The 27972-nt window shown below is 51.9% G+C and overlaps 2 protein-coding genes across 2 annotated transcripts; both read left to right on the forward strand.

The window, feature by feature from the left end:
• Positions 1–263: 263 nt before the first annotated feature.
• Positions 264–9122, forward strand: NSUN5 (NOP2/Sun RNA methyltransferase 5). The gene is made up of 10 exons (XM_078869720.1): positions 264–577; positions 3350–3472; positions 4068–4245; positions 4556–4664; positions 5009–5147; positions 5661–5776; positions 6111–6289; positions 6957–7212; positions 7855–8025; positions 8604–9122. The coding sequence occupies exons 1-10, from the start codon at positions 485–487 to the stop codon at positions 8824–8826; spliced, it is 1587 nt and encodes a 528-aa protein (XP_078725846.1). The 5' UTR covers positions 264–484; the 3' UTR covers positions 8827–9122.
• Positions 9123–12398: 3276 nt separating this feature from the next.
• Positions 12399–18417, forward strand: LOC144942788 (proteasome subunit beta type-6-like). Its single transcript, XM_078869721.1, has 6 exons — positions 12399–12550; positions 14389–14456; positions 15636–15767; positions 16430–16559; positions 17174–17318; positions 17906–18417. Exons 1-6 carry the CDS (start codon positions 12452–12454, stop codon positions 18031–18033), a joined length of 702 nt encoding a protein of 233 aa, XP_078725847.1. The 5' UTR covers positions 12399–12451; the 3' UTR covers positions 18034–18417.
• The last annotated feature ends 9555 nt before the right edge of the window (positions 18418–27972 follow it).

Here is a 27972-nt window from a genome sequence, read left to right on the forward strand (position 1 = left end):
AAATAAAAATAATAGAAGAAATAATAGAAATAAAAGAAGAAATCACATTTTTCTATTATGTTTATTATTTATTTCACATTTTTTACCTACGTGACTTTACCGAAAAAAACCTAAGAGTAGCAATACATGGATGCACCCTCCTCAACATCGTTGCCAAGGCCGAGAGCTTTGTCGTATCGATCGCGACTAATTGCTGATGATTATGTAAATGTTGGGGGGTGGGGGGGGGATGTGGGAGGTTCATGAGACCGGAAGAAATTAAGGTTCGAGACCGCCTCCTCCCCCATGTGCCTCTTCCACGACCCCGAGAGGGAGGAAACCGCAGTCGAGGTGGTCCTCTCGGCTCGAATCATCTCCGCGGCGTCTCTCCAACGAGCGGCAGGTTTCTCTCTGACAAATACAAAACCAGAGCGAGCGAGAGAGAGACACACAGAGACGGAGAAGAGAGAACGTCGGTACAAGTCCACGTGGTTCGTGCCGTGCCATGGCGTTGTACGTGGAGGCGATGTCCGTGTTGGAGCGAGCCGAGAGGAAGGAGGGCTCCCTCAAGAGCCTCGTCTACCGGAGCAGCTTCAAGGTAGATCGAGTGGGGGGCCCTACCACGACCCCCCCTACTCTCACCTGAACGCCTATCACCTTGATAGGGGGTTCAACTTGGGTCACCGGCTCGGGACGAACCCCCTAAACACCCCCCCCCCCTCCTCCACGTGGATCTCTGTGCGAGTCGTTAGAGAGGCCCAAATACGAAAACTAAAATAAAACTACAGGGTGCTTAAAAAATGGTGAACACTTATATGGGACTAGAGTTTAAATGGGAAAAAATAAAGGGATAATACGCCCTTACGTGATAACGAATGTAATGTAAAAAAACACAATTATTTTTATTATTTTATTTCTATTATTCTTTCTATTCTTTTTATTATTATTTTACCTACGTGACTTTACCGAAAAAACCTAAGAGTTTGAATCCTTGAAGTCACGAAAGCTTCAAATCTAGTCTCCACTTGTTAACCATCATTGTCCGGTGGCACATATCTCGTGGTATTGCTGCAAATTCTCGAAAGTGTTAACATTTTTTTGAATCGCCCTGTGTTTTATTTCACCAGGTAAGGCCCACTGTGAGCTACACATGCTCGTTTTGTTCAGAAGCAACCTGGCTATCACAAATGATAGCTCAAGAAAACGGCGTATCATCATCAACATCATCAACACGTGGAAATGTATTGCAGACACATTACTCCAAACGCGTGGTGTTCATTCTAAATGCGGAGTGGAAAGAGAACCGGAGGACCCGGAGAAAAATCCACGCGACCACGTGGAAAGAGACACCGCAAACTCCATACTCTTTGGTTCTTTCGGTAAAGTCACGTAGGTAGAAAATAAATAACGACGATTCAGGCGCAACACAAGCGTCCGTCATCAGGTTGGAAAGCTGAAAGAACCAAAGAGTATGGATTCCTGCAGCCACGAAAGCTTCAAATCAAGATTGAACCGCAAACTCCGATTAAACAACAGGCGCCAGGGTCGGGAATCAAACCCATGTCCCTCCTGTACACCAGGCGAGGTCGTTAACATCTCCGAGCCACCGTGGCGCCCTTACAATAACCCAGTAAACATGCCAACGTTGGGACCTTTTGGGCAGGAAGGAAGGCCCCTGGTCGAGACTTAACCCACGGAGTGAGCGGCGGTGGTCGTGGAGAAGCGAACAACTCCGCCGTACGACCGTGGAGACGGAGTGATGAGATCGGAGCGGGCTGGATCGTTGCAAAGATGGCGATTGGGCTGAGAGGAGAGGGGGCCTTCATCAGCAGTGCAGTGCAGTGCGGGTGTTGTCTTTCTGGACTCCTTGTGCGGATATCCCTGTAAGCACATGGCGGACGCAGTGTTAAGAGGACATAGTGGTATAGTTTACCAATCCTGGTTTATAACGAATACAAATGTATACGCAAAACACTCCCTTCTGTGAATTAACGCGCAAATTTTTATTTTATTTTATCCATGGGCCGATTGTTTTTTTCCAGACCAGTGTTAATCCAGCGACATGAGTTCCACACCACAGCTCTTTTGTATTACTGAGTCAGTTTAACACGTTGGCTTTCGCGACCAATACTCATATTAAAGTTTTTGGGTTAGATCGCGTTATTTATAAATGTGTCGTAACACTCCACCACCCGACACGGCCATTCAGTAAAAAAGTGTCACGTTGACAAAAGACAAATAGTTCACTATGTTGAGTGAATCCACAACATTTATAAACAACGCGATCTAACCCAAAAACGTTTATTATGAGTTTTACTGAGTGTCTGAAGATTTTCAACACCGTGCAAAATTCAGGTGGCCCAGTGGTAGAGCTATCGGATTGCAAGGTGAAGGTCGGGGGGTGGGGAGGTGACTCAGCCCATCATCCCCTCCAGGCTCGATAAACATTAATACCACTTTGTGGGGGAAATCAACAGTGGATGTCCTGTGGATAAACTCTACCCCCCCCCCCCATCATAGGAATGTGGAATGTCCACCACTGGCTCGGGGCTGTAAGCAGGAGAGAAGCACCAATGCCTCGATGACTTCAAGTCGGCTTCACACTGACTACGTGGTTTGCACCGTTAAGATGGGTCGTGCAGCAGTGGATAGAGCATGGCAGTGTTATTGGAACCGGCCGACAGAAGAACAACAGACGCAACACATTAGTCAACACACTGACTGGGGGCCTAAAGGGAAAAGCGTAAAATAAACGACGTTTCGGTCAATGGCCCTTCCTCATATCCCTATCGTCAACTTCTTAATACGGCTGACGTTGAGCAAAAACTATCATTTCACTTTGAGGTGCTCGATGAGCCAGATGGTTGCCTCTGGAGTAGTGGAGTGTGGTGCATTATCGCTGCTGTGATGATGCCTCCTCCTCCTCTGTGTTTGTGAATCGGACCATTGAGTCGTTACACCTTCCGCTGGAGAGTTTTCGTAGTTAAATTTGTCCACATTGAGACCAGAGCGGTAGAGCGGTTAGGAGTTGGAGACAGCACCCAATGTCTTTTTTATATATATCCATGGTGGGGGGGGGGAGGTGTTGATACGAATCAAATCATAAAAATGTTTCCTGATTATCAGTTTAATTTCATAACTCGGTGATGCATTCCTGGGCCTAATTCTCATTTCACTAAGATTACAGAAGTTCTCAAGGAATGCAAGGAGCAGAGCTTTCAAACGGACTTGAAATCTTTTTTTTATTCCAGAACCCTGCAAGGGGTACGGATGGAGTGAGTGAGTTTTATTTAACTTCTCCGTTTATCCTTGCCACCCCTTGACCTGACCCTCCTCCCTTCCCCCCCGCCGCTCCCCTCCCCTACGACAGAACGTGAAGCAGCTGTACGCGCTGGTGTGCGGCGTGCTGCGCTACGAGCCGGTGCTGCACCAGCTGCTGGAGTCGAGCCGCCTGCTGCGCTCGGAGAAGCGGCTCGACAGGCAGCTCGCCAAGGTGGGTGCCAGTGCTCGGCAGGGGGGGGCAGAGGGCCTCTCGTAGGACACGGGGGGGGGACCCGAGGTGTGTCTAAGAAGGGGTGGTGGCGGGCGGTGGTGGCTACGCACATGGCCTGTAATATAATCTAGCACTGAAGGCAGCGAGGGTTGGCGGATCGCACAAATGTTGCGAAACTCCCTTCCCGTGAGCATCGAGGGGGTGCCCATTACCCTGGCTCGTCGGGAGAAGGCGGTACAGCAAAGTGCAGAATAATATCTGTCCCGTCTGTATTGGATGGCGTGTTACCCCCTCGCACGTGTGGGTTTACACTGCGGTGCTCCGGTTTCCTCCACACATCCATAAACAATTAATCAGTTGGTTGAAACATCTTAATATATATAGCACTGCCAAGCTTGGGCAGTTACTGCTATCGCCGGCTCAATGTCCGGCTGCGGCCTTCCTGCTTCTCTGTCGTTTTTCGGTGATTGTCAGAGATGCAATTTGCATCGACGACAACGACGCCAGTACGTATGAAACCATCGCATTAAACACTATTGAGAGCGTGACGAGCGCTGATCCTTATCGTCTCTCTTCCGGCCGTGGTGGGGCACAGTTGCTGGTGTTTGACCTGCTGCTGGGCCACGGGGTGAAGTGCGGCGGGCGGTGGAAGGTGATGATGAAGCGCCACGCGGCGGAGCTGGGCTCGGCGCTCGCCCGCATGAAGGTCCGTCACGGCGTGAGCACCAACCTGGACCTGCTCACCGCAGTGGGGGGGCGCGCCGCCACCAAAGGTCAGCCTGCTACTGCCCCCCCTACCCTCTCTTCCTCCCATACCCCCCGCCCCCCGCCCACCCGCCTCCCCCCACCCTGATTCCCTTCTCCACAATGCGGTACTCACATTATATCGACCCCAGACAGTGGTATGATGGTGCGGAATCAACTTCCCCCTCAACCAGGCTTTGAACTCGCAGCCTTTCGAACGATTGCGCGTCTCTCGCTTCTACCACCGGGCCAGCGAGATCGCAATTTAGATAATGCCGACTCGGCGCTGGTGGACCTACGCGGTGGTGGATGGGGATCTCTGTCTTTGCTCTCGTTCAGAGATTCTGCTGCCGCGGTACGCAAGGGTGAACACGCTCAAGACGACGGTGGACGACGCGGTCGACTACTTCAAGAGGCAGGGCTTCACCTTCATCGGCGCAGCAGACTGGTGAGGCCGCGACGCGCACGGCCCAACGACGGTGGCCGGCTCTCTATCGGAACCGCTCCTGGGTTGGCCCCCACTTCCCCCCCCCCCACCTTCCCCCCCCACCTTCCCCCCCAAACCTTCCCCCCCCCCACCTTTCCCCCCCACACCTTCCCCCCCCCCCCTAACTTCCCCCCCACCTTCCCCCCCACCTTACCCCCCCCCCCCGACTAGCTTTCCATAATCGCATCGATTGACTGGTTGCCCGAAAAACTTGGAGAGAAAAAAAAGCTGTGTTAAAATAATTTGTCCCAGCTCTGGTCTCTTACTCTCTGCCGCGCTCTGTCTTTCGCTGTCTGTGCGCGCAGTGCACAGGCCCTTGATGACCTCAAGGGCAAGAGGTTTGCGCGAGATATCGACGTCCCGGAGGTCCTCGTCTTTCCTCCTAAAACGGACCTCCACGACGACCAGCTCTACAAACTCGGCAACATCATCCTGCAGGACAAGGTGTGCGCTCGCCGAGCCGTGCATCACACACACGTGTGTGCGTCGTGTGTGCGTGATGTGTGCGTCATGTGTGTGTGTGTTCGATGCGTGACTGAGTCTCAGTTCCTCGTGGCACAGGCTGGGTGGCCGTTCAGCCCTTGCTCTGGCTCGAACTCTTAACTCGAAATGTAACCTTGGAGCCGCAGTACCGATCGACTGATAGCTTCCGAGAAAGTCTGGCTGTAAGATAAGACTTGTCGTAACTTGATTACATGACGGAGACAATTAAAGCGTTGAAAAGTTAAGAGAGAGCCTGGTGGTGGTCGGGCCCACTCGCTCGTCCGTGGATTGTCTCAAAGTATAAGAACGTCAACCGATAGTTACGACACAATTAATGTTAACAGCGAATGTAATGAACGTTAATACCGCGAGTACTCACATTGGCCGCGGACCGGATGAAGTGATGATGTCGTCCTTGCTCATGGCCCTCGACCCTCTGCCCCCCACCCATCTCCCCCCCCCTCCACGCCGCAGGCGAGCTGCCTGCCGGCGTTCGTGCTGGCGCCTCCCCCAGGCTCCCAGGTGCTCGACTGCTGTGCCGCCCCCGGGAACAAGACCAGCCATCTTGCCGCCATCATGAAAAACAAGGGGTGGGTGCAGTCCGTCGCACTTCGTGGTTAACGCTCTCCAACCCGTGCGCGGGCCGAATAAATAAACGCACACCATGATAGCGTGTAGTTTTTGTTCCCTCTCAGAGGGGCGAGAAGATGAGGATTCGGAGGGACTTGCAACAAGCGGCAATAATTGCCCAAGCTTTGTGGTCTTATATTGGGACCTTTGACCAACTCCATGAATGAGTGAAACTGGAGTGCCCGCCTTTTCTCTCTCCTCTCCCATCTCTCCCTTCGCCTGCCCCTCCACCTCCCTGCCGGCGTCGCTCGCCCCGATCGCCTGCCCGCCCACCTGCCCACCCGCCCACTGCAGGAAGATCCTGGCGGTGGATCTGTCGGCTGAGCGCGTCGCCACGATGAGCACGCAGCTCCTGCGCGCCGGCGTCTCGTGCCACCGGCTGCAGTGCGCCGACTTCCTCGCTCTCGATCCACACGACGCGAGCTACGCCAGGGTGCAGTACGTGCTGCTGGACCCCTCGTGCAGCGGATCCGGTGAGAGCCCCACCCAAAGACAAAGATAGATGGAATTAAACCCGGGACGACGGCTTCGTAGAGCAGTGCGCTAACCACTGCGTCACCGTTCCCCACACACGCACCCCCATCCGCTACGTCAACAGCAACCGCCGTGTTCACGGGGGCACTCGTGCGTTCGGTCACCGCAACGCGCTGCCAACTTTCCCCTGCCGCATTAAAAACTTCTCCTAAACGGTATCCACGCCACAGTCTGCGCGACCCACCACCCCCGCCCCCCCCTCCCCGTCGTCCTTCCCCGGCTTGAAATCGTTGACCCCGGCGGACGAGGAATTATTCCATGGCCGGTTTGCGATCGCCCTCCGTCGCGCTTGCAAACTGCGGCCACCACTTTTGTTGAGCTGCCATTTGTGATAGCCAGGTAGCTTCTTAAATATAAGTTAATACCTCGGTGGGCTTTACCTGGTAAGATAAAAAAATAGTTTATTTTTACGTGTATATTTTTAAGTGATTTGTTTACCTTTCCTATCCTTTGCACTGCTATCGTGTTTTGGTACTGTTTGTTGTTGTAACGTTCTTACCCGCCCCTACTGGACATCTATTAAAAAGAGCTTTGTAACTCGTCAGATTCCTCCTCCTGCAGTGTAACTAAATAACTGTGTGCAACCCACGGCTCTTGTTGCGCCAGGCATGGTGGGGCGGATGGGCGGAGCGGCGGACCGGGGCGGCGACAGCGGCGGCGGCGGCAGCGTCGACGGCGCTGGTCAGACGGCCAGCTCGCAGGAGCGCCTGCGGGCTCTGAGCGCGTTCCAGGCCCGAGCCCTGCGCCACGCTCTCGGCTTCCCGGCCGCTCTCCGCGTGGTCTACTCCACGTGCTCCGTGCACCAACAGGAGAATGAGGACGTGGTGCGGCAGGCGCTCGCCGACTCCGCGGGGGCCTTCAGGCACGTGTCGCTGCACTGCGCGCACGCACACGTCTGTGTGGGTGGGGAGCGGCGGTGCAGCGGTTAGCGCGTCGCACTACGGACCCGGCGACTCGAGTTCCGTTCCCGCTCATGGCCACCAACACCGGTGACGGTTATCCGAACCGGTGCTGGGCCTATCCTAGATCGACTCGGCCTCAAATTAGTTACCCGGTGAGATGTGTAAACATCGCCACAAGGGAGACAAAGACGGTCGGGCGTTTGTGCTGGCTATCCACCCACTTGTGTGCCGTGTCGGCTTCCACATGTGCTCGCTAACAGCACTTGCTCCAAAAGTGTGTGAAGGCTAAACGGGGGATCTTTTGTCTTGGTGATGGTACCACACCACGCGTGTGTGTCGACGCACAAAATACACGTGTCCAGCACACCACATCTTGTATACCTCCCAATATGGCTGCAGATACTACTAGTCATGTGACACATTCAGGTGTTGATAACTTCATTGAACCCGGTGGGATGGATGCGACGAGTCAACTCCTGGAGCAGGATTTGAACTCTCGCAGCTGCTAGCTCTACCGCCGAGCCACCTGGCCGGATTGCGGAGCGTGTGTGTGTGACGCCGTTGGGTATCTGCGCGCGTGTGTGTCATGCTGCTGCGTGCAGGCTGGTGCACATCCTGCCTGAGTGGCGTCGCCGCGGTCTGCCCGTGTTCCCCGGGGCGGAATGCTGCGTGCGAGCCGACCCGCACGAAGACCGCACACACGGCTTCTTCGTCGCTCTGTTCGAGAGAAACGTGGGGGGCGGTGGTGGCGGTGATCTCGTCAAACCTGGAGGGTGAGCTGCTCGGTCCCTTCACCGCGAGCCCCCTCGCTCTGGGCTCACGTCCGTTATTACCACTGGAGGCCACAAACGTACGCTTTCGCGGCCACGCCACGTAGCTCTCCGATGTGATTTCGGCGTTTGCGACGTCCGACGATCCGCTACGTGCGGTGGTAGCGTCGTCTTCAGCGGCTCAGTTGTTTGAACTTAGTCCATGTGGTTGTACTAACTGTGTCGTCTAATTCACTCGCAGTGGACGTCTAAGATCCCCGTGATGCCATTCGAACAGTCGGCCATTGTATGCCAACGACACGGTCCAAATTTGTTCCATTTTAAAAAATTACACTGAAAATTACTGAACTGGGATTACACATCACAGCATCGCCCCCGACTGTCAAACTACTGCGGATTGTGTCTGTTTAACAATAGCGTCTTTGTCAGGATAGCCTTGCGCGATAACAGTGATAGAGCACATACCGAATGTACATAATTATTGTGATTAATTACTCGTGCAAATTATCTGAAAATCTCGAAAACTGAAATATTTTTTATCTGAAACTCAACACGTGTCCTAATGTTCGTCTCTCCCCCAGGGGAGGCAACGGTGGTGGAGATGTTGATACGGCGGTCCCCTCTCTGGAGTTGCGTCGGGACCTCGGTTGTCCCGACGGGCAGAAGCAGGAGAAGGAGGAGGAGGCGAATGGAGGTGGAATGGAGAGCTCGGTGAAGAGCGGTGTGACAGAAGGTGGAAAGATGAAGAAGAAGAAAAGGAACCGGAACAAAAATAAACGGAAGGCGTGTGCGGACAGCACATGAGACGCGTGGGGGGAGTCGGTTGAACTGGAACGTGCCGCCCTGGCGTCCCAGCCCGGAGAGGACTCCTTCACTTCTAGTCCTTAAGAGCTCTCCGCTACTACAACACAGCCTCCCTCTCTGCCACAACACAGCCTCCCTCGCCGCCACACGGCCACAACACAGCCTCGTTCTACCAGGTCCCTCTGCAAGCTGTCGTGTGAGGTTCTGTCTCCAGTTGGTTGTGACGATTTAGTTTTTATGGTCCGTGTGGTTCGGTCCGTTCTGCTCAAAATAAAGGTTGGCGCCGCCGGTTGGAACTGCCCTGTGCGATGTCTATCTGCTACTCGGTTGATTGCTGGGCTCGTTGGCGCATATCCGGGACGTGGCGGCTATGACGTGGCCCATAGTCCAGTTCGTGGAGGTGAGGGTTGGTGGTTCACGTGAAAATCCCTGTAGACGTCGATGAGCCATACCCTGGCTCGCCAGGAGAAGGCAGTATGGCATATGCGGACTCCACCTGCTCCATCTGTGTGGGATCATGTGGCCCCCAATGTGGCCCCCTTGCATGAGTTTTCTCTGGGTGCTCCGCTTTCCTCTCGCATGTTAATCTTACTCATTAATTGCTCAATAAACACTCGCAAGATGGCGAAAGCGCCGCTGCAGCTGGCTGCTGACACCACTTGCTCCCACCGTCGGCAAAATATTTCACTCCTCCCTTCCTCACCTCTCCATTCGCCCTCCCCCGTTCTCCTCATCTTCAACTCTGTTCTTATTTATTTCGTTTCATTTTCTTTATTACCGTTTTAGCGGCGCCCGTGGTGGCAAAAACCACCGCCCACTCGCCACCCTACCCGTGCCCCCCGCACGCACTGAACGCGCTCCCCAGCGACGCAACAGCTGGCGAAAGCCGGCTGTATTCTCTCTTTTAGCAACAATTAATTTGCTTTAAGTTACTTAATGTCATGAGTTACTTTAACTGCGTGTGGTATTATCTTTGAATCTATGCATCTTTTGAGGAATACCAGTGAAGACCGCTTCATTTGCTTAATTCGGAGTTTCCAATTTTCTGGTTTGAAGAAAAGTATCCTCCCCATAGAGGTTAGCCAGTTTAACACTTAGGCTTTCGTGACCAATATCCATAATGCAGGTTTTTTTGGGTTATATTGCGTAATATATAAATGTGTCGTTAAACCCGCCACCACCCAACACAGCCAACTAGTAAGGGTTGTCACGTAAACAGAACATGCCAATTCGTCGCTAGCACAGCACTAACGCGTTGTGTGTTGGAGAGCCAAGCCACAACATTTACAATCTGAGTACCGTGACGTTTTGCCAGTAATTACAACCAGCTTCACCAGGCGACAGCCAGATTTGTGGAGAAGTCCACCTGTTTCGTTCCTTAAATAGAGGGGGAGATGTTATAACATCACTCGTGTGCTCTTCCGCGAAGTTGGGGCAGGGGGAGATTAATGAATGCATATAAATTACTATCGATATCCATTGCCGTTTGGGTTATTTTTATGGTTAGCAACGTACATTATGCATGCGCATTATGCAAGCCCATTGTTTTTGTACTCCCTGTCGATTGTGTGTTCTAAAATAGCCGTAATCCCCATTGAAGTACGGTGACCTGTATAAGCATGCATTTAAACAACGTATTATTTGACGATTCGCTTCCAAGTAGCTATCCAAAAAGTTAAATTATTTTTATTAATTTCTATAGATTCTCTAATTAGTCTTGGCCAGTAGTAATTAGATTTGCACAGAACTTCACCATTATCAAAATAAATTGAGTGTCCTTGTTAGAACGCGTGTTTTGCCACTGCTTAAAGTTGTTTTTTGGAAGTAATATTTATTTGGTGTTCTTTTAGTCTCGTGCTGATTAATAGCCTTATAACATCTTACTATATAGAGAACCACAGAGCTCAGCCTGCTTTGGGCTAATGGTGTGTTGCTGCACTCATCCGACACACGATCAAGGCTGAGCAACGTGGCGTTTATCAGATTGACATTTCAACATGTGCAGTTCTGGATGCAGCCAGTGACGTTCGTAGACTTTTCTGACGTCCTTGGCAGCTGCCACCATTTGAATGGTAACCTTGCATGACTTTTAGCCGGCTCGTGGCCAAAATCGCCTCCAGGAAATAACTGCTACAGACGAGTTCCTTTGTGTCTAGGGGGGGAAGGGGTGGGACCTGAAAAACAAAGGTGTGGAGTCAACAGCAAGAGGTGGGGCCTCGTCAGGAAGGCACGGGGCCTAAAGAGGAAGGGTTGGGGCCGACAGAGGTTGAACTTCCCTGTTGATGTAAGGTCATAGAAGTGTAGTGCAATAGCGCCGGCTGGTGACCAGCAGCAGCAACTGCGGTGGACAAAGAGTGCACATGCCGGTGAGCATATACACACGGCTGTGTGTCGGCAGGGCGGAGGAACTGGGACAAGGGTCAAGGAGGGCCCCATCTGGAAGCCCCTGGAAGCTGCTCGTGGGTTCGAGAAGGGAGGTGTGGCCAGGGCGGAGCCAGGCCGCGCTGGTAGCATAAAAGGGGCCGGTTTAGGGATTGGATCGTCTCGTCGCCATCGTCGCTGTCACCTTCACTCGATATTGCGCTGCTAGATAGCCCGTTAGCTGTCTCGGTCAGAGCCGTCGATGTTAGACGGCTCGTGTTGTGTATCGGCTAGCGACTGCAGAGTGTGCAGGCGAGATCGTGGGTGTTCAATAAAGAAGGTGCCTCTACAACCCTCGTTTTCGACTCGCTGACACGACAGAAGCATAGTTCTCGTTAGTCAATCTTTAGATATCGCAACTCCTCCATCTGTTTTCGTCTCTCCCCTCGTCCTCAACAGGACTTTGTGTGGGTTTAGACTTTTGTCTGTTTTTGTGTGCCCTATATATTTAACCTTTCCCCCCACTTTCAACCAACTATCCGTTGTGAGTATTAAGCCGCCGGTTAAATCGTAATTCAAACTTGTCGCATCAATTTAATCGACTTAAAGCACGGCATAATAAGTTTAACGCTGAAATATCATCTTCACCAACCCATTGCTGGATGGATACATCCCACTCCACACTCTCTCCTACGTCTTCCATTCCACGTGATTTCATTTCACAATCGTATGAAAGTCCTCCTTTACCAGTGGCAAAATATAGTAATAGGGTTTTACCCTTTCAACTGGTACAAAAACTGACACCTTTATACAAGGAATCATGTTTGCAATAACCACAGTACAAGCAGTCAAAGTGCAAACAAAAAGAAACAACTCTGATAATGATAATCACTGTCCTTGAAGTTGATTGGTCCACACCCGAGACAGCTTTTCTTAGAGCCTAGTCTCCATTGGTGTTGGACTAGATGACGCCAAAAGGCGTACAACTCAAAAACAGCGCACTATCAGACTATTGAGAGCTCTGGGTAAGCATTTACACTATGAGACCTCCTTTACCAGTGGCAAAATATAGTAGGTTTCAACTGGGGCGGTGGGAAGGAGGGGGGCGGGGCGGTGGGAAGGAGGGGGGCGGGGCGATGGGAAGAAAGGGGGCGGGGCGATGGGAAGGGGGGGCGGGGCGATGAGAAGAAGGGGGGCAGGGCGGAAGTACGTCACCAGCTTCAGCGGACTCCCGGCAAGCCCCGGGCGAGACGGCGAGAGCGTGATGGCGATGCGAACTCACGCTCAGGGGGCGACTCGGGCGGCCTTCGGCTCGCTCAGCTCGGCCGCGCCCGACTGGACGAATGCCGAGGTCCTCACAGGGGTAAGCCGTGAACCCCCGCGGACGACTCTCGAGACGCCGAGGGGGTCCCTGACGGCGGAGAGAAACCCCAAGGCCCGCCGCGGGTGGGCGCAGTCCCGGAGACAAGGCCCCGTGTAGGCCCCGTTTATGCTGCTGCTGCTGCTGTGACAGAGGAATGAATGGCAACATTGGGTCTCTGTAGACAATCAGCATCATCGCCATCAGCCGTGGTCTATCCACTGCTGGGTGAAGGCCTCCCTAGGCCGTGGCCAGCCTTCGCGGGCCCACGATGCCGTAAGCCGCCTTTGTGGGCGCCAACAAGACGGGCTGGTGTCACCTCGTCGTGCGGCCGGTTCCACACTTTGGTCGCCACTCCGGCGTTACTCTCGACCCCCCACCGGGGTCATTAATTGTTTGTATCGATGTTTTAACTTGGTTGGGACCGCTTTGTTAGAGTTGAAGTGTGAGGAGATTTTGTGGAGTTTTTTTTTAACCCGCTTAACCTGGGCCATCATTAATGAGGCCATTGTGTAGCCAGCTATTGGGTGCTATTTTGTACGTCAAATTAATGTAATTTAGTATTTTTGAAATGTTAATTTTTCATTAATGTTGCTCCTGGATCTCTGGTCCATTGCAAGTCTTTTGTCCAAGATCCTGGTTTCTATGCTGTCCTCTCTTTTTCGTCTTTGTGGCATTTTTGGCTTCTGATTCTTGATTTCGAGTTATAAATTGTCAGGCTTTGGTCCCTGAGTCCCAGGATTCTGTTCCTGGGTGCATCTCTACCGTATTCATTTTAGTCTCTATTCCCAGTTGTATCCCTAGTTGTATAGCTATGAATTTAAAGACACTGCTCGTTAGACTTTGGTCCCCCTGATCCTTAGTTCATTAGATCCCAGGTTATGAATCTCAGCTGTCTGGTTCTTAATATTTAATCAAGATATTTGGTTCAATTCCGTTCTGTATGAGCCGTGTGGCTGAGCAGGGTTGACGGGGCCCAGCCAGCCAGTGCCATGACTCTACAGTTAATTTTTGGTTTCGTTCATTTTGCCCGTCTTATCCTTCTAACATTTCCCACCACTTTCAACGGACTGTCCGTTACTGTGTTGCAATTTAATTAGTCTTGGAGCACAATTTTCATCAATTCGTTGCTTACTGACTCATGTCGTAGTGTAAATTTGGTCCCGAGAGGGATGGAGAGTGAGGAGGCCCTGTGGCCTTGCCCATGTGGCCTCAAAGACCTCTGGACCCCGAAGGGCCCTTTACCACCCTTCGGGTATGGAAATTGATTTGTGGCCACCGACCCGGGCAGACCCCAACTGCAATTAAAGTCCTAATTTTCTTGACACTACATTTTGTAGTATGATATTTATGGGCCTGCTATATTGTTTCATCTCTACTCTGTTATTAAGAAGTGTTATGGTTAATGTAGCGGTGTTTTTGAATGACAAGGCAAAGCTGAGAGGTGGGTAAAGAATAATTGACAGCTGCATGCTGGGAATCTCACTTCGAGACATAAAGAGGTACACATGGATCAGAAAACAAACTCAATTTGGAGGCATCACATTGACTTCAGAGTAATATAGATTGGGCTTGGGCAGGACACCTCACTGGAAGGAACATTGCCCGTTGGTAGAGACTAGCGAATGAGTGGCAGCCAAAGGAGGAGCGCACCCAAGAGGACATCGACCACGGAGCGAGAGCAATGGGATAAGCTGATGTGCAGGAGCAAGATGGGTCGTTGCATTGCAAGATGGTGAGGGATTGCGACGCCTTGGAGAGGCCTTCATCCAGCAGTGAATCGATGACGTCGAACGATGGTGATCATTTGTAAAATAATGCCACGTCTCGCTCGCCCACAGACCACCATCATGGCCGTGGAGTTTGCCGATGGCGTGGTGTTCGGCGCGGATTCTCGCACCACCAGCGGGTACGCCCCCTGCACGCACCCCCTTCACTAGCCCCCTCAACTAACCCCCTTACGCCCACCTCCTTCACTCACCCCCTCCATGCACCCTCTTCACTAACCCTCTTCACTAACCCCCTCTACGCACCTCCTTTACTCGGCCCCTTAACTAATCACTCTCCACGCCGAGTGATAACTGAACCGATCCTGACCACCAACCTACGCTAATCATCACGGTGAAGTAAATCAGAATCAAAATATTTATACCGGAGGAATCCGATGAGCTATACAATTCTTTCTCACCAATGTCCAGTATTGTTCAGGCAACCCTTATTGCAGACATGTCTTGGGGAGGCCTTCATCCAGTGGTGGATAGATCATGGCTGATGATAATGACGATGAATGTTGGTGAGAGCCCACTGCATTCGTACACAAATAAAGACAGAGATCCCCACATAGCCTTCAATAGACTTTTGGGGTAAGTGCTGTGAGCGAGCACCTATTCAATCTGGCACGGCACACGAGAGTGTGGGTGGCCAACACCACGCCTGGCCGCCGTGGTGCTGATATTTGCCTTGGTGCTGATATTTATGCATCGCTCCAGGTACAGTTGAACCCCTCTTAACGACAGTAATTGGTTTCACGAAACCGGCCGTGAAGGGATTTGGTCATTCGCGGGTATAGGAAATACATGTTAAAGGCCTAATTCGTTCCGACAGCATGGAAAGTTACCCTTTTTCACCCAAAAAACGTACTTTATAATATGTAAATAATGGATATTAATACATAAAGATACAAACATTTTAAACGCATAATATTAAAATAAACATGGTTAATCAATGCATGAATTCATATTTGCTGTACCTACAACATCCCATCATTAACAGGGGAGTGGTCGGTAAGCGAACACTTTGGGCTCTCTGGAGGCCCGTCGTTTAACAGGGGTTCTACTGTACATATTTAATGCCGAGTCGACCTAGGGAGGCCCAGGAATGGTTCAGATATTTACTCTTCCTGATCGTGAACAGAAATCGAACTCGGATCGCCGGGTTCATAGTGCAACGCGCCAACCAATGCGGCACTGATCCCCACAGTTGCCTGCACGCACGCACGCAGCCTGTTCTTTTGTGTCACAGCACTTTTCCTCAAAACAATCTATGGGGGGGGTGGTGGAAATCTCTTTCCGTCTACACGCGCGAGCAGGTCTTATGTCGCCAACCGAGTGACGGACAAGCTGACGCCCGTGCACGATCGCATCTTCTGCTGCCGCTCAGGATCGGCGGCCGACACCCAGGCCATCGCTGACGTCGTCAATTACCAGCTCGGCTTCCACAGGTGCGGCCCGCCGCGACGTGCCGGACGAAGCGACGCGTTCCTTCAGATGAGCCTCGTTTTATAATCGCAGCGAGTGCTCGCTCCACGCGGTTGGATGCGTCCCTAAAAAAAAAGTTCCGCGTTAAGCGAGAAACGCGTCGAGCGAAAAAACTATTTCCACATATTCTTGGTTCTTTCGATAAAGTCCACGTAGAAGGGAAATAATAAAGTAATGCAAATATAAAACAATAAAAATTCTCACAACGTTTCGACTGCAACACAAGCAATCATCATCAGGTGTGTCATCATCACAGGTGTGTCATCATCAAATCTGATGATGATTGCTTGTGTTGCAGTCGAAACGTCGTGAGAATTTTGATTGTTTTATATTTGTATTATTTTATTATTTCCCTTCTACGTGACTTTACCGAAAGAACCAAGAATATGAATCCCTGCAGTCACGAAAGCTTTAAATCAAAATTTACACATAAGTAGTGTAACGGTTAACGTTTTGACGGGGTATACGATGTATGCACACCACACGGTGAAATGGCAGGACAAATAACTGAGGGTTGGTTACCCGCCGCCGATAAAAATGTCAGGGAGAGAGGAGGGCGGGCGATTGATGCAAGACTGGTGCGGTAACGCTGCCCTGTCCCCCCCAACCCACCTCTACCCATTAGCATCGAGATGGAGGAGATGCCTCTGGTGCATACAGCCGCCAACCTTTTCAAGGACTACTGCTACAGGTACCGTGAGGAGCTCATGGCTGGCATCATCGTGGCCGGCTGGGACAAGCGCAAGGGGGGCCAGGTGAGAAGCACCCACCGTTGTGGGTTAGGAACCTGCGACTGTGTGGGGGAGTGGTTGCCTAGTGGTTAGCGCACCACGCTACGAACCCGCCTCACCCGAGTTCGATTCCCACTCGCGGCCAATGTCAGTCACCAAATGTCTGAACTGGTCACTGTTCCTCCTCTAAGTTAACTTAAAGTATTTGACTGTGATAGATTTCCACGTCATAAGCCACTATGTTGAGCTATCATTTGTAGGCAGGTTGCTTTGAAAAAAATTATATATAGTTCAGTGAGCCTTACCTGGTAAAAATATAATAAAAAAGTTTTTAGTTTTTAATTGTGCAGTGTGTATAAAACATCAGCACTGGAGAGACAAAGGCGGCCAGGTTTAATGTTAGCTGCACCATCCGCCTCTCATGTCATGCCGGCCTTCATAGGTACTCAATAACAGCACTTGCCCCAACAGTCTTAAAAGCTATACAGGGGATATTTGTCTTATCTGTATGTGTGAGTGTGGTGCTGGCACCCTCCTCACCTGTGTGTGTGAGTGTGGCACCCTCCACACCAGTGCGTGTGACTGAGTGCGGTGTTGCGACTCACTTCCATCCATGTGCTGCCACTGCTGTGCCGCAGGTGTACACAGTGCCACTGGGCGGCATGCTGGTGCGCCAGCCATTCTCCGTCGGCGGTTCTGGCAGCACCTACATCTACGGCTTTGTTGACTCCAACTACAAGACCGGCATGACCAAGGAAGAGTGCATGGAGTTCACAGCCAAGGGTGAGCGACGCCCAGCCCACACCCCACTCGCTCGCACCTCACCGTCCAGCACAGCAGAGGGCCCCGGCCTGTTTTCCGTGCGGCCATTTTTTGGCGCCTGTAACACAAGTCATCGGTTCTCTCTCGGCAACCGTCAGAAAAACATACAAGATTCGGTCTCGTGTTTTTACGGTCAACTTCCTGCACAGGCTCGCCGTGTTGAAGCTCTTTTGAGAAGTAAAGCGGCGAACAACAAAATACGCAAAGTGAGAGAGATCGAGAGATACGGCGCTACGGAGGCGAGGCCACGAAGACGGGGGGGGGGGGGGTGGAGCAATGGTGGAGCTGTCGAGGTCACGTGAGGCTTTAAAGGGGGCAGGGTCTGTGGAGGCGGTCCTAACATAGAGGTGAAGCTATCTACACGTGACGTGGAGAATCGGCAGCTAGAAATTACGCGACATCTACTGCACCGGTTAAATGCCAGTGCCCAGGTAGCCGTAAAAATACTTTGGCCAATTACGATTTTTTTTTGTCTTTCTCCTACCTGTTACCATCTCGTCTCACCTCCCACCTTCTCTCACCCCCCCCCCCCTCGTCACCCCCCGCAGCGCTGTCGCTCGCTATGAGCCGCGATGGCTCCAGCGGTGGAGTCGTCCGCATGGCGGCCATCACGGCCGGTGGCGTGGAGCGCAGGGTCCTCACGGGCAAGGACATTCCGTCCTTCTACGAAGAATGAACCCCCCCACCTTCTCCCCCCCCCCCCCCTCGATCCCCCGGTGGGCCCCCATAATCCATTGCGGTATTGTAACACACAAATGTAGACGTCTCGCATTATTTGCAAATGAAACGCTCGTGTCAGCCACGCTGGCCGATTTACAGTTTCATCAAATACGCCGTCACGGACGCGCACACAAGACACGCGCGGGCCAAATTCTCGGCCTACTGGGTGTCTGTGTGGGGCAACTTGAAACGATGTTTGTTTAGACCGCGTCGGTTTTTGTTTCGCTGTACTGCATAGTCTGCCCGTCGTCGAGAAAGGGGGGTGGGGGGGGTGGTATCGATCACTCGCTGTGCGCATTTCCCACCTGGGTTGAACCGAATAAACTAATTTCTACAACGACGTTTGTGAGTGCTGTTTGGCCGATTGCTGGTGCTGCGCTCTTGTCTTATGCATCTCAGCATGGTACACAATCCACCGAGAAGCAACGGGAGTGTGTAAAGTTGTATTCTCGGCAAGGCGTTGCCATCACGCTGTGACAGGTGGCTCCCGGCGGCAGCGAGCCCTGCACAACGTTATCGCTGCGCCTGCCTCTAAGCGGGAATAATGCCGCCAGAAGAGGAGGGGTGGGTTGGGGTGGGTGACGTTGCTATGCGACTTCCCAATAAAGTATCTTGTGTGTGCAAGCCATCAAGACTCCATACGGCCTACCACCCTGTGTTTTTATTAATAAACTGATGGCATCTTTAACGTCCCGACTGTTTAGCGGACGGCGCGTAGCGACCCCTAAAGGTGACTACACCCGCAGCATTAACCAGGGTGGCCACTGGGACCGAGCGCACAGCAATCGGTGCCGTGTCACCAGTCCGCAATGCGGGAAGCGTCATTTGTAAACGCGTTGGCGCCTCCGATGTTCGAGGAAACGATGGAACGTCTGTGGAGCTGGGTCGTCACGCAACACGACCCGTGAAACGCACGAGATATCACAATGATCTTTGTTGCTCGGAGCTCCCCTCATCCCCTTCACCCCCCCACCACCACCACCTTCTCCATTGGCGATGGTGGAGGAGACGAGAAGTGACGTCTGTTTAAAAGCAATTATTGTGTAGGCAGATCTCTACACAGTCTCATGATTTAAATCATACAAGATCAACACTTCAGAATTTGCTAACATGCAAAATACTAATCTTGACCGGTTTAGACCACCTGGGCCTCATTAGCAGAGTCCAAGCTTGTTAAGCAATGGGTTCTGGGTTATCCAGGCTGAAAGGTGCTGAACCTCCCAAGATTGTACTGGATCGGGCACGTTGTAGGTGCTTCTCGTCAATGACGTGCGTCTGGTTGTTCACGCGACGTGGAAGTGACAGGTAGCGTAGTTGTGTTTATAGTTGAATCTTTTGTACCCCTCTCCCCCCCCCCCCCCCATCTGTCTTGATGAACCGGTCTGCCAAGCTCGCCTTTTCTCTCAGAAGTAGCTCCGTCAAATCGTCTTCCAGATCCTACTCACATACTTAACTCCATTCTCGCCTAGCGGCGGCAATGATTGATGTCACATTTTGTGAGCTCGGAGATGTGACACGTTACACAGCCTCAACGATCCGAACAGAGATCTGATATTTGCTGACATTTTTGTATCTTCAATCAGAAATTCTCACCTCGCCGTAGAGGCTCGTCGTTTTGTCTGCAGGAATACCATCGAACCCAAGTAGGTTTGGTACTGGTAGGAACCACCTGGTTCCACCAGCCCACAGGAGATTATTGTGTCCGTCCGTCGTGCATCCAAAAATGGGAGGGGTGGGGCTGGGTGGAGAGGGAAAGGTGGGGAGGGTGGGAGGGGTGGGGCTGGGTGGGGAGGGGCTGGTCACCCCGTGGTGCCCTTCTAAAACTCAACGTTTAACCTACTCACGCTGATTTGTGCCCGCCCTCACAGTCGGGCATATTTGCAGAATACACCACGCCGCCGTTGACCCTGGCCATTGACCGAGCAACCCAACGTTCCTACCCGCTCCCTCCGCAGGAATGTGTTTAATACGAGGTGAATGTGCAGCCAACGTGCAGCCAACGTGCAGCCAAAGCCAAGGGAGCTTCTGGATGAAACTGCACATCACGTTGACGAGTGGAGTGGTCACGTAGCCTTGACAGCCTGGGCAGGAGTGGGGTAGGGAAAGTGGAGGGCATGGCGGGTGACCGGTTGTATCAATTGTGGATCTGCCCAACCAAAGATGTTGTGATCCACTGCCCCAATAGCCACGGTGGCGAGATGTTAACTACCTTGCCCGGTATAGAGCAGCGTGTGGGTTCGATCCCGACTATGACGTCTGCTGTATATTTGGAGTTTGCGTGTCTCTCCCCATGGTCGTGTGGATTTTTTCCGGGTCCTCCAGATGTCCACATTCAGAAACACGCGTTTAATGTGTTTGGCTGCTATAGATTTCCACGTGATAAGCCACTTTGTTGAGCTATCATTTGTGGCCAGGTAGCTTCTGAAAAAAACGATATCACTCAGTGGGGCTTACCTGGTGCCTGATGATGCCGGTTGTAATTACTGGCCAAATGTCGTACTCAGATTGTAAATGTTGTGGATTTGCTCTCCAACACACCGGTATGCTGTACTAGTATCGATTTGGCATGTTCTGTTTACGTGAAAACCCTTACTAATTGGTGGTGGCAGGTTTAACGACGCATTTATATTTACGCGATCGAACCCAATGATATTGGTCGCGAAAGCCGAACAGAGATCTGATGGTAAATAAAGAGTTTAAATAGTTTGTATAGTTTATAGAAACATTCCCTTCACATTTAATATAAAAAGTTAAACTATATATAAGAATAGGTTTTACCCTTTCTGCCAATAGAACAGTTGTGTTAAGATGTTAAAGCACCAAACGGAAACGTTTTGCAAGGACTCATGTCTGCATTAACCACATTTCCTTGTGATGAACATGCAAACAATGCATGTTGTGGGGAACATGTATTGCCAGAAAGGGTAAAACCTATTTTTATAATAGTTAGGGAGAGTCCCATGACGTTAAACTTACCAGGTAAAGCCCCACTGAGCTACGTAGCTCATTTTCAGAAGCGACCTGGCCACAAATGACAGCTCAACGAAGTGGCCTTATCATCGCGTGGAAGTTTATATCAGCCAAATACTCTCTACATAATCTCTGGAAGCGCCACTGTGACCCCGCGGTACAGACGGAGAGGGCCTCCAACCCAGTCCTGTGGAGGCAGCTAGGGTCGGTGGATCACACACACACACGTGGGACTCCCTCACTGCCAGTCGACGTCCGCCGAGGCCGCCATCACCTGCGTTGTGGCCACGTTCTGATGGCAGTACAGCAAGTGGGACGAAGTTTCCATCTGCACGAGGGATTGGGGTTTCCCCACCACCTGGCACGCGTGGGATTTCTCGTGTCTGACCGCTCCTGGTTTCCTCCCACATGTACACAACGCACGTCCATTCATGGAGTTGGACAAAGATTCCCAACATAGGACCCCAGAGCTTGGAAAATAATTATTGGCTCCGGTTATGGCTGCCTTCCCGATCGTCTAGTTTTTCCGGAGAGTGAACGAAAAATCGTAAACTGCGTGTTAAAATGTATAGGGGGCCTTATCCTTCAGCAGGGGGTGGCGGGGAGGGGGGGTGCTCAGACCCCTCCAGCACCCCCCCTCCCCGATTCTGGTATGTGGATATCTCTACCATCGTGGTGTTTACGCGCCACCGCACGCGAGGTGCGTCCATTGTCACCCGCTCAGGGGCTCGCCACTTCCTCCTGAAGCCCTCTCGGTCACAAAGGGGATGAGCAACGGGTCATGTGCCCTGGGATCCCCCGAAACCGATCTTCTCCACCCCACCCCACCCGTCTCCCCACTTGCCTCACTGTGTCTCCTCCTCCACAATCCTCACGACTCCAGACACCTGATCGTGATCCCCTAATCTCCCGTCTCTCTTGACGCCCGTGTCTCCCTGAGTCTCCCGATGTCTCCCTGCGTCTCCCATTTACCTGCCCCTCTCCTCTCGTCTCCCCGCGTCTCCCCGAGTCTCTTACCTCCCTGGCACCGGCCCCTGTTACCGAATATCTCCCTCGCGTCTCCCATCGTCTGACACCTCGCCCGTCATCCTCGTCGTCTCCCCGGTGTCTCTCCACGTGTCTCCCCGTGTCGTCATCTCCTCCTCTTTCTCCTGAACATGTCCCCATGTCAGACACCCGGGTGTGCCTCTCAGTCTCTCTGTGATGTCCGCCCGCGGGCTCGAAGCACTCACCCTGCACGGCGCAGACTCCGCGTTCGTCTCCAGATGCGGGGATCTTGGGCGCTGCTGCCTCGCCTCGCGCGCGCGCGCGTCACTCGGGACACCGGCGTCGATCCCATATGACCTGTGACTCCTATAACAGCTGTGCATCCTCGAGCAGCTGTGAGGCCGAAAACACCGACGACCCATATATCTGTGAATTCTACAACACCTGTGCCTCCAATAGCACCTGTGGATCCTATAGCACATGTGAGCCATATAACACCTGTGACCCATATAACACGTGTGAGCCCTACAACACAACACCTGTGGCCCCTATAACATCTGTGAATCCTGTAACAGCTGTGACTCCTGTCAAACCCGCGATTTAACGCCTGGATCACCTGCGCGACACTTCGGCGTCGCTCAGCTGATTGCGGTTTATGACGGAAACATCTGAAGCCAAGGTTGGAGGAAGTAGGGGGGGGGTCTTGTGTGGAGGGAGGGAGGGGGGTGTTCCTTTTCGAGTTTCATTTCCTATTCTCGGCTGCCTTGTCCCCCCACCTCCTCTTCCCCCGTCGTCTCTCCCCGCAGACGGAGGCTCTGAGTCGGAGGTTCTCGGCTGGCCGGGAGGGTGAGTGATGGAACGGGCTGCAGTGCCGGATTAAGCTAGTGCGGGGCCTGTAGCAGATGATGTTATAAAGGGGCCCTAAATAAAAAAAAAACATAAATATTAAAACACATTTTTAACTTGCATAGTAAAGTAATTGTTTTTTCATTTTCTATACAGCCAGATAATGCGACAAATCGCTAACCTTAAACATCCATTCGTTCATAAACGTCGAAGGCGGTATAGTACTATAGTAATAGAACAAGTGCACAATCACTGAACCGGAATTGATAGCTTGAAAGCGTTTAGCGCGGGGCCCTTGAAAGTGCGGGGCCCGTCGCATGTGTAGCTACTTGTGCTACCACGATAATCCGGCACTGACGGATAATAATAATAATACATCGATGTCCGTGTGTTGAACTTCTTTCGCACCGTACGCAGCCACCAACAGCGCTAGCCGGAGGTGCGGCTTACTGTGGACCCACTACAGACGGCCGTGTTGTTAAACACAGACGTCTGCGCCGTTCCAACAGCCAGAATACCAAATATACTGAAATCATTATCATGAATGTGTGTGTGTGTTAAGTGTTATACGTAGAGACTAAATAATGGAGTAATTTGCAGTGTGATGTTTCAGCTTTGGGATGTTTCGGCTCAATAGCAGTTACATTGCGTGATATTTATTTATGTATTATTGCTATATATGTTTTGCCAGGTAATGCACACTGAGCTGCATAGCTGTTTTTGAGAGGCAACCTGGCCACAAATGACAGCTCAACGAAGCGGCTTAGCATCACGTGGGAATGTATAGCAGTAGCCAAATACTCTAAACGTGTGACGTTGATTCTAAATGTGGAGGAAAAAAACGGAAAACCCGGAGACAAATAGACAACAGGCGTCAGGGTCGGGATCGAACCCACGAGCTCCTGTATAGGGGCCGCCCATAAATGACGTCACGCACCTAGGGAGGGGGGGGTCAGACATTTGTGACGAAGTGTGACGAGGGGGGGGGGGGGGAATGTGACGTCACATCAAAATGCGCAACTTTAAATAAATATAGACAACACGTTCTACTTAATTAAATAGACTTTTTAATATTTTCTCCTACAACATCAGAGTGCAGCGCCACATTAAATACGCACTACAATGACAATAGTTTAAAGCGATTTGAAGCATGTTTTATTTGGGGGGGGGGCAGAGCTTTGTGACGTCATATTTGAGGGGGGGTCTGACTTTTTGTGACGTCGTGTGACGAAGGGGGGGGGGTCAAAAATCGTCCAAAATCGCGTGACGTCATTTATGGACGGCCCCCATACCTGGCGAGGTAGTTAACATCTCCTAGCCACCGTAGCTTTGGCGAGGACATCTGAGAACCGGGAGGAAAACATTGGGGCGAGTGCTGTTCGCGAGCACACGAGGGAGTGGGTGCTCAGTATTTATTCGGCTGCTATAAATTTCCACGTGATGATGAGACATTTCGTTGAGCTATCATTTGTGGCGAGGTCGCCTCTCAAAAAAGAGCTGTACATAACTCAATGGGTGCACAGCACTACGCCCCACCGCCTTTGTCTCCCAGTGGCGATATTTACACACGGCACCGAGTACTCATTTGAGGCTGAGTCGATCTAGGCGAGGCCCAGGAAAGGTTCAGATAATCGTCACCGTTGTCGTCCGTGGGCCGGAATCGAACTCGGGTCTTCAGTTTCGTAGCGCCAACCCGCGACACGACGTACAAACTCCGCACAGACACACAGAGAGGCGGCCGAGTCGGGGAATCAAAGACGGCAAATCTGTATTTGCCGTGACCACTGTGCCAACTTGACCGAAGGAACACCGGGGGCGGAGTGGCTCTGTGGTGGAACATGGATCGGCCGAATGAGCACGCGCAGGGGACAGCTGGGGGCCGGCTAACTGGAGGCACGCGGTGATCTTAAAATACCCCGCGAGGGATATGTACACACACACACACGCACAAAGGCGAATGTCCCCCGTATAGCCTTCACCAGACTGTTTGGGTAAGTGCTGTTGGCGAGCTGCTATGAAGGCCGGTACGGCACATGACAGGGGGAGGGGGGGAACAGCAGGCCCGGCTGTGTCCTGATGTGTACACAGCATATCAGGTACTCATTTAAGGCTGAGTCGATGTAGGGGAGGCCAAGCCAGGGCCGGTTTCAAATATTCGTTGTTGTCATTGGTGGTGGGAGGGAATCGAACTCGGGTCGCCAGGTTCGTAGTGCAGTGCCCCTAATCACTGCGCCAACCGCTCTCCACATCATGTACACAACACAGCACATGTTAACCTATTTAAATTGAAATGCTCATTGAGCACGGGCATGGCATCAATACGTGGATTATGTAAACACTTAATCAGGAAACATATTTGTAAGTTCATTCTTATCGGACACCCCTTGGGTTACATATAACGCGCCGTCCCCCAACTTGCTTCCACTGTCCCTCTAGACTCTCTAGGTACTGTGAGGAAGGGCCTTTGTCCGAAACGTCGCCTATTATTTAACTGTCTAAGGTCACCGTGTTATTGACGAATGTGTTGAGTTTTTGTGTGATATACACATTCTGTATACACAACGATCCCCCAAATATCCTGAGCAGACGTTTGCAGCAAGTGCCATCAGCACCTATGAAGACCGGCACGGTACGCAAGGGGGGGTTGGTGACCAGCACCACGCCGGACCGCCTTTGTCTCCCCAGTGCTGATGCTTGCAGACCACACCAGGCACTCATTTAGGGTTGACACGACCTAGGGGAGGCACATGACCCATTCAGATATTCACCAATTGGAATGAACCACACATCACACTTTCACAAAGAACGCATACTGCACACATATATACAAAGATACAGTAGTCAGTGGCGCCTTTAACAGGCTGCAGGGGCAAATGTTGTTGTTGTTTGTGTTAACTCGCCCAACCCATGTGTACACATTGTATCATAGGATTATGTACTTGAGACACATCGCACACCGCATACACCGAAAATAAACACATTACACGCGTCACATAATTCATTTGCACACGCAAATACAAAGATCCCCCGTACAGCCAACACGGGCTGTAGGGGCAAGTTCTGTTCACGGCCACCTACGAAGGTACGCGAGGGGGTGGGTGGCCATCAACACGCCCGACCGCCTTTGTCTCCCCAGTGAAGATGTTTACACACCGCACCAGGTACTAGGGGAGGCCCAAGGACCGGTTCAGACAATCGTCACTGGTGTTGGCCGTGAGCGGGAATCGAACTCGGGTCTTCAGGTTCGTAGCGCTGCCCGCTAACCGCTGCACCACCGCTCCCTAAAGTGCCACACACGGACACAAAGTGGCACGCACACAAAGATCTCCCGTATGGCCTTGGCACACGCGCGCACACAGTGACACGCGCACACAGAGTAGCACACACATTTACGGCATCTATTTATAAACCGACATTGGAAGCTATGCCACTTATGTCTGTGTGTCTACGCACGCCGTCTGTTTGTGTGTCTCTCTGTAGGTGGACGCAGGCTTTACTGAGTTACCGGCGCGGTATGTATATATCTGGGGAGACAAAGGCGGCCGGGCGTGCTGTTGGCCACCCACCCCCTCGGGTTCCGTGCCAGGCATAGCAGGCGCTCGCAAACAGCACTTGCCCCAACAGTCTGTTAAAGGCTATAGGGGGAACTTTGTCTTTGCGTGTGTGTCTATCTCAGTCCGTGTCTCTGTGTGTCTACGCAGCAAGTTGGCAGAGTGCAGAGCACAGGCGATGTCATCTGTCAGTCATCTCGGTCACGACAGGGTCTGTCTGTCTGCCCGGTGACCTCCTGCACCTAGCCTGGCACACCATTCAACCCGTACCACCTGGGTTTGTCCCGCGGCCTCGTGTCTTGCCAAGCAAGTGAGCCTTCCCCCCGCTTCACGTGCACCTAGCCTGGCACAAGCGCTTATCTGAACCTCGCCGCTGACCTCTGTCCGCTCGGGCACTCGAGGGGGGAATGAAACGATCCCCTCATGGCACAGGGGACCCCTCCCCCCTACCCCTGCCGGCACAGAGGGGGCCCCACGGCCCTACCCCCCCACCGATGTATTAAGACCCGGGACCCCACGTGTCTCGCCGGATCTGTGGACACACGAGGGAACGCGATGTGACGGAGTCGTGCAGACACGTGATACGAGCCGGCATCAGCAGCAGCAGCAACAGCAGCGGCGGCGATTGGACTACTGTTGTTTAGTATCATCATCAGCAGCATCAGCAGCTGCTGCTGCAGCTCTTGCCACCGCAGCGCTAACAGGGACTACAGCAAGAGGAATTTACTGACATCAGAAGAAGCGTCATCGCTGCGATCAGTAGAATCACCATCATCATCGTCGTCATCGTCGGTGTCACCGATATCGTCACCATCATCACCATCACGCCAACAGCCACAACCAGCGCAGACGCTGCAATCACCAGCACTTGGCTACATCACCACCATCATCACGATTGAATGTTCCATCACCACCAGTGTCATTAACACAACATCATCATCATCACCCAACACATCAGAATTACAAACTATTAACATCATCACGACATCATCATCAGCACCACCATCATCACCAACTCCACCAGAGCCACACACGCACGATGACTGCGCAATCGCAGTGATTCTACAATCACAGTGACTGATTATACAATCACAGTCATTGATTCTACAATCACAGTGACTGATTCTGCAATCACGGTGATTCCAGGGATCATACGGTTCATCACGTGACAAGCCTCCCTCTGCCAGCCTGGAAATCTTGTATCCGGTAGAGAACACATCACCATCACCACATCAACACCATCAACACCATCAATATCATCAACATCTCGATAAACATCACCACCACCACCAACACACTCAAGTGTCAAAACATCACCATCAACACCATTATCCTTACCACCATCAACATCCATCACTATTACTATCATCAGCACTATCACCACCAACATCACCACCACCATCAACCACCAGTATCATAACATCACCATCAACACATCCAAACACGTGCGTCACCTGATCACACCACTTACACCACCCCACATCGTCACTCCATCAGCACCACGAGTTTTTACATCACACCATCACCACCATCAGCATCAG

Source organism: Lampetra fluviatilis, chromosome 28 (assembly GCF_964198595.1).
Source record: "Lampetra fluviatilis chromosome 28, kcLamFluv1.1, whole genome shotgun sequence".
Lineage (NCBI taxonomy): Eukaryota > Metazoa > Chordata > Hyperoartia > Petromyzontiformes > Petromyzontidae > Lampetra > Lampetra fluviatilis.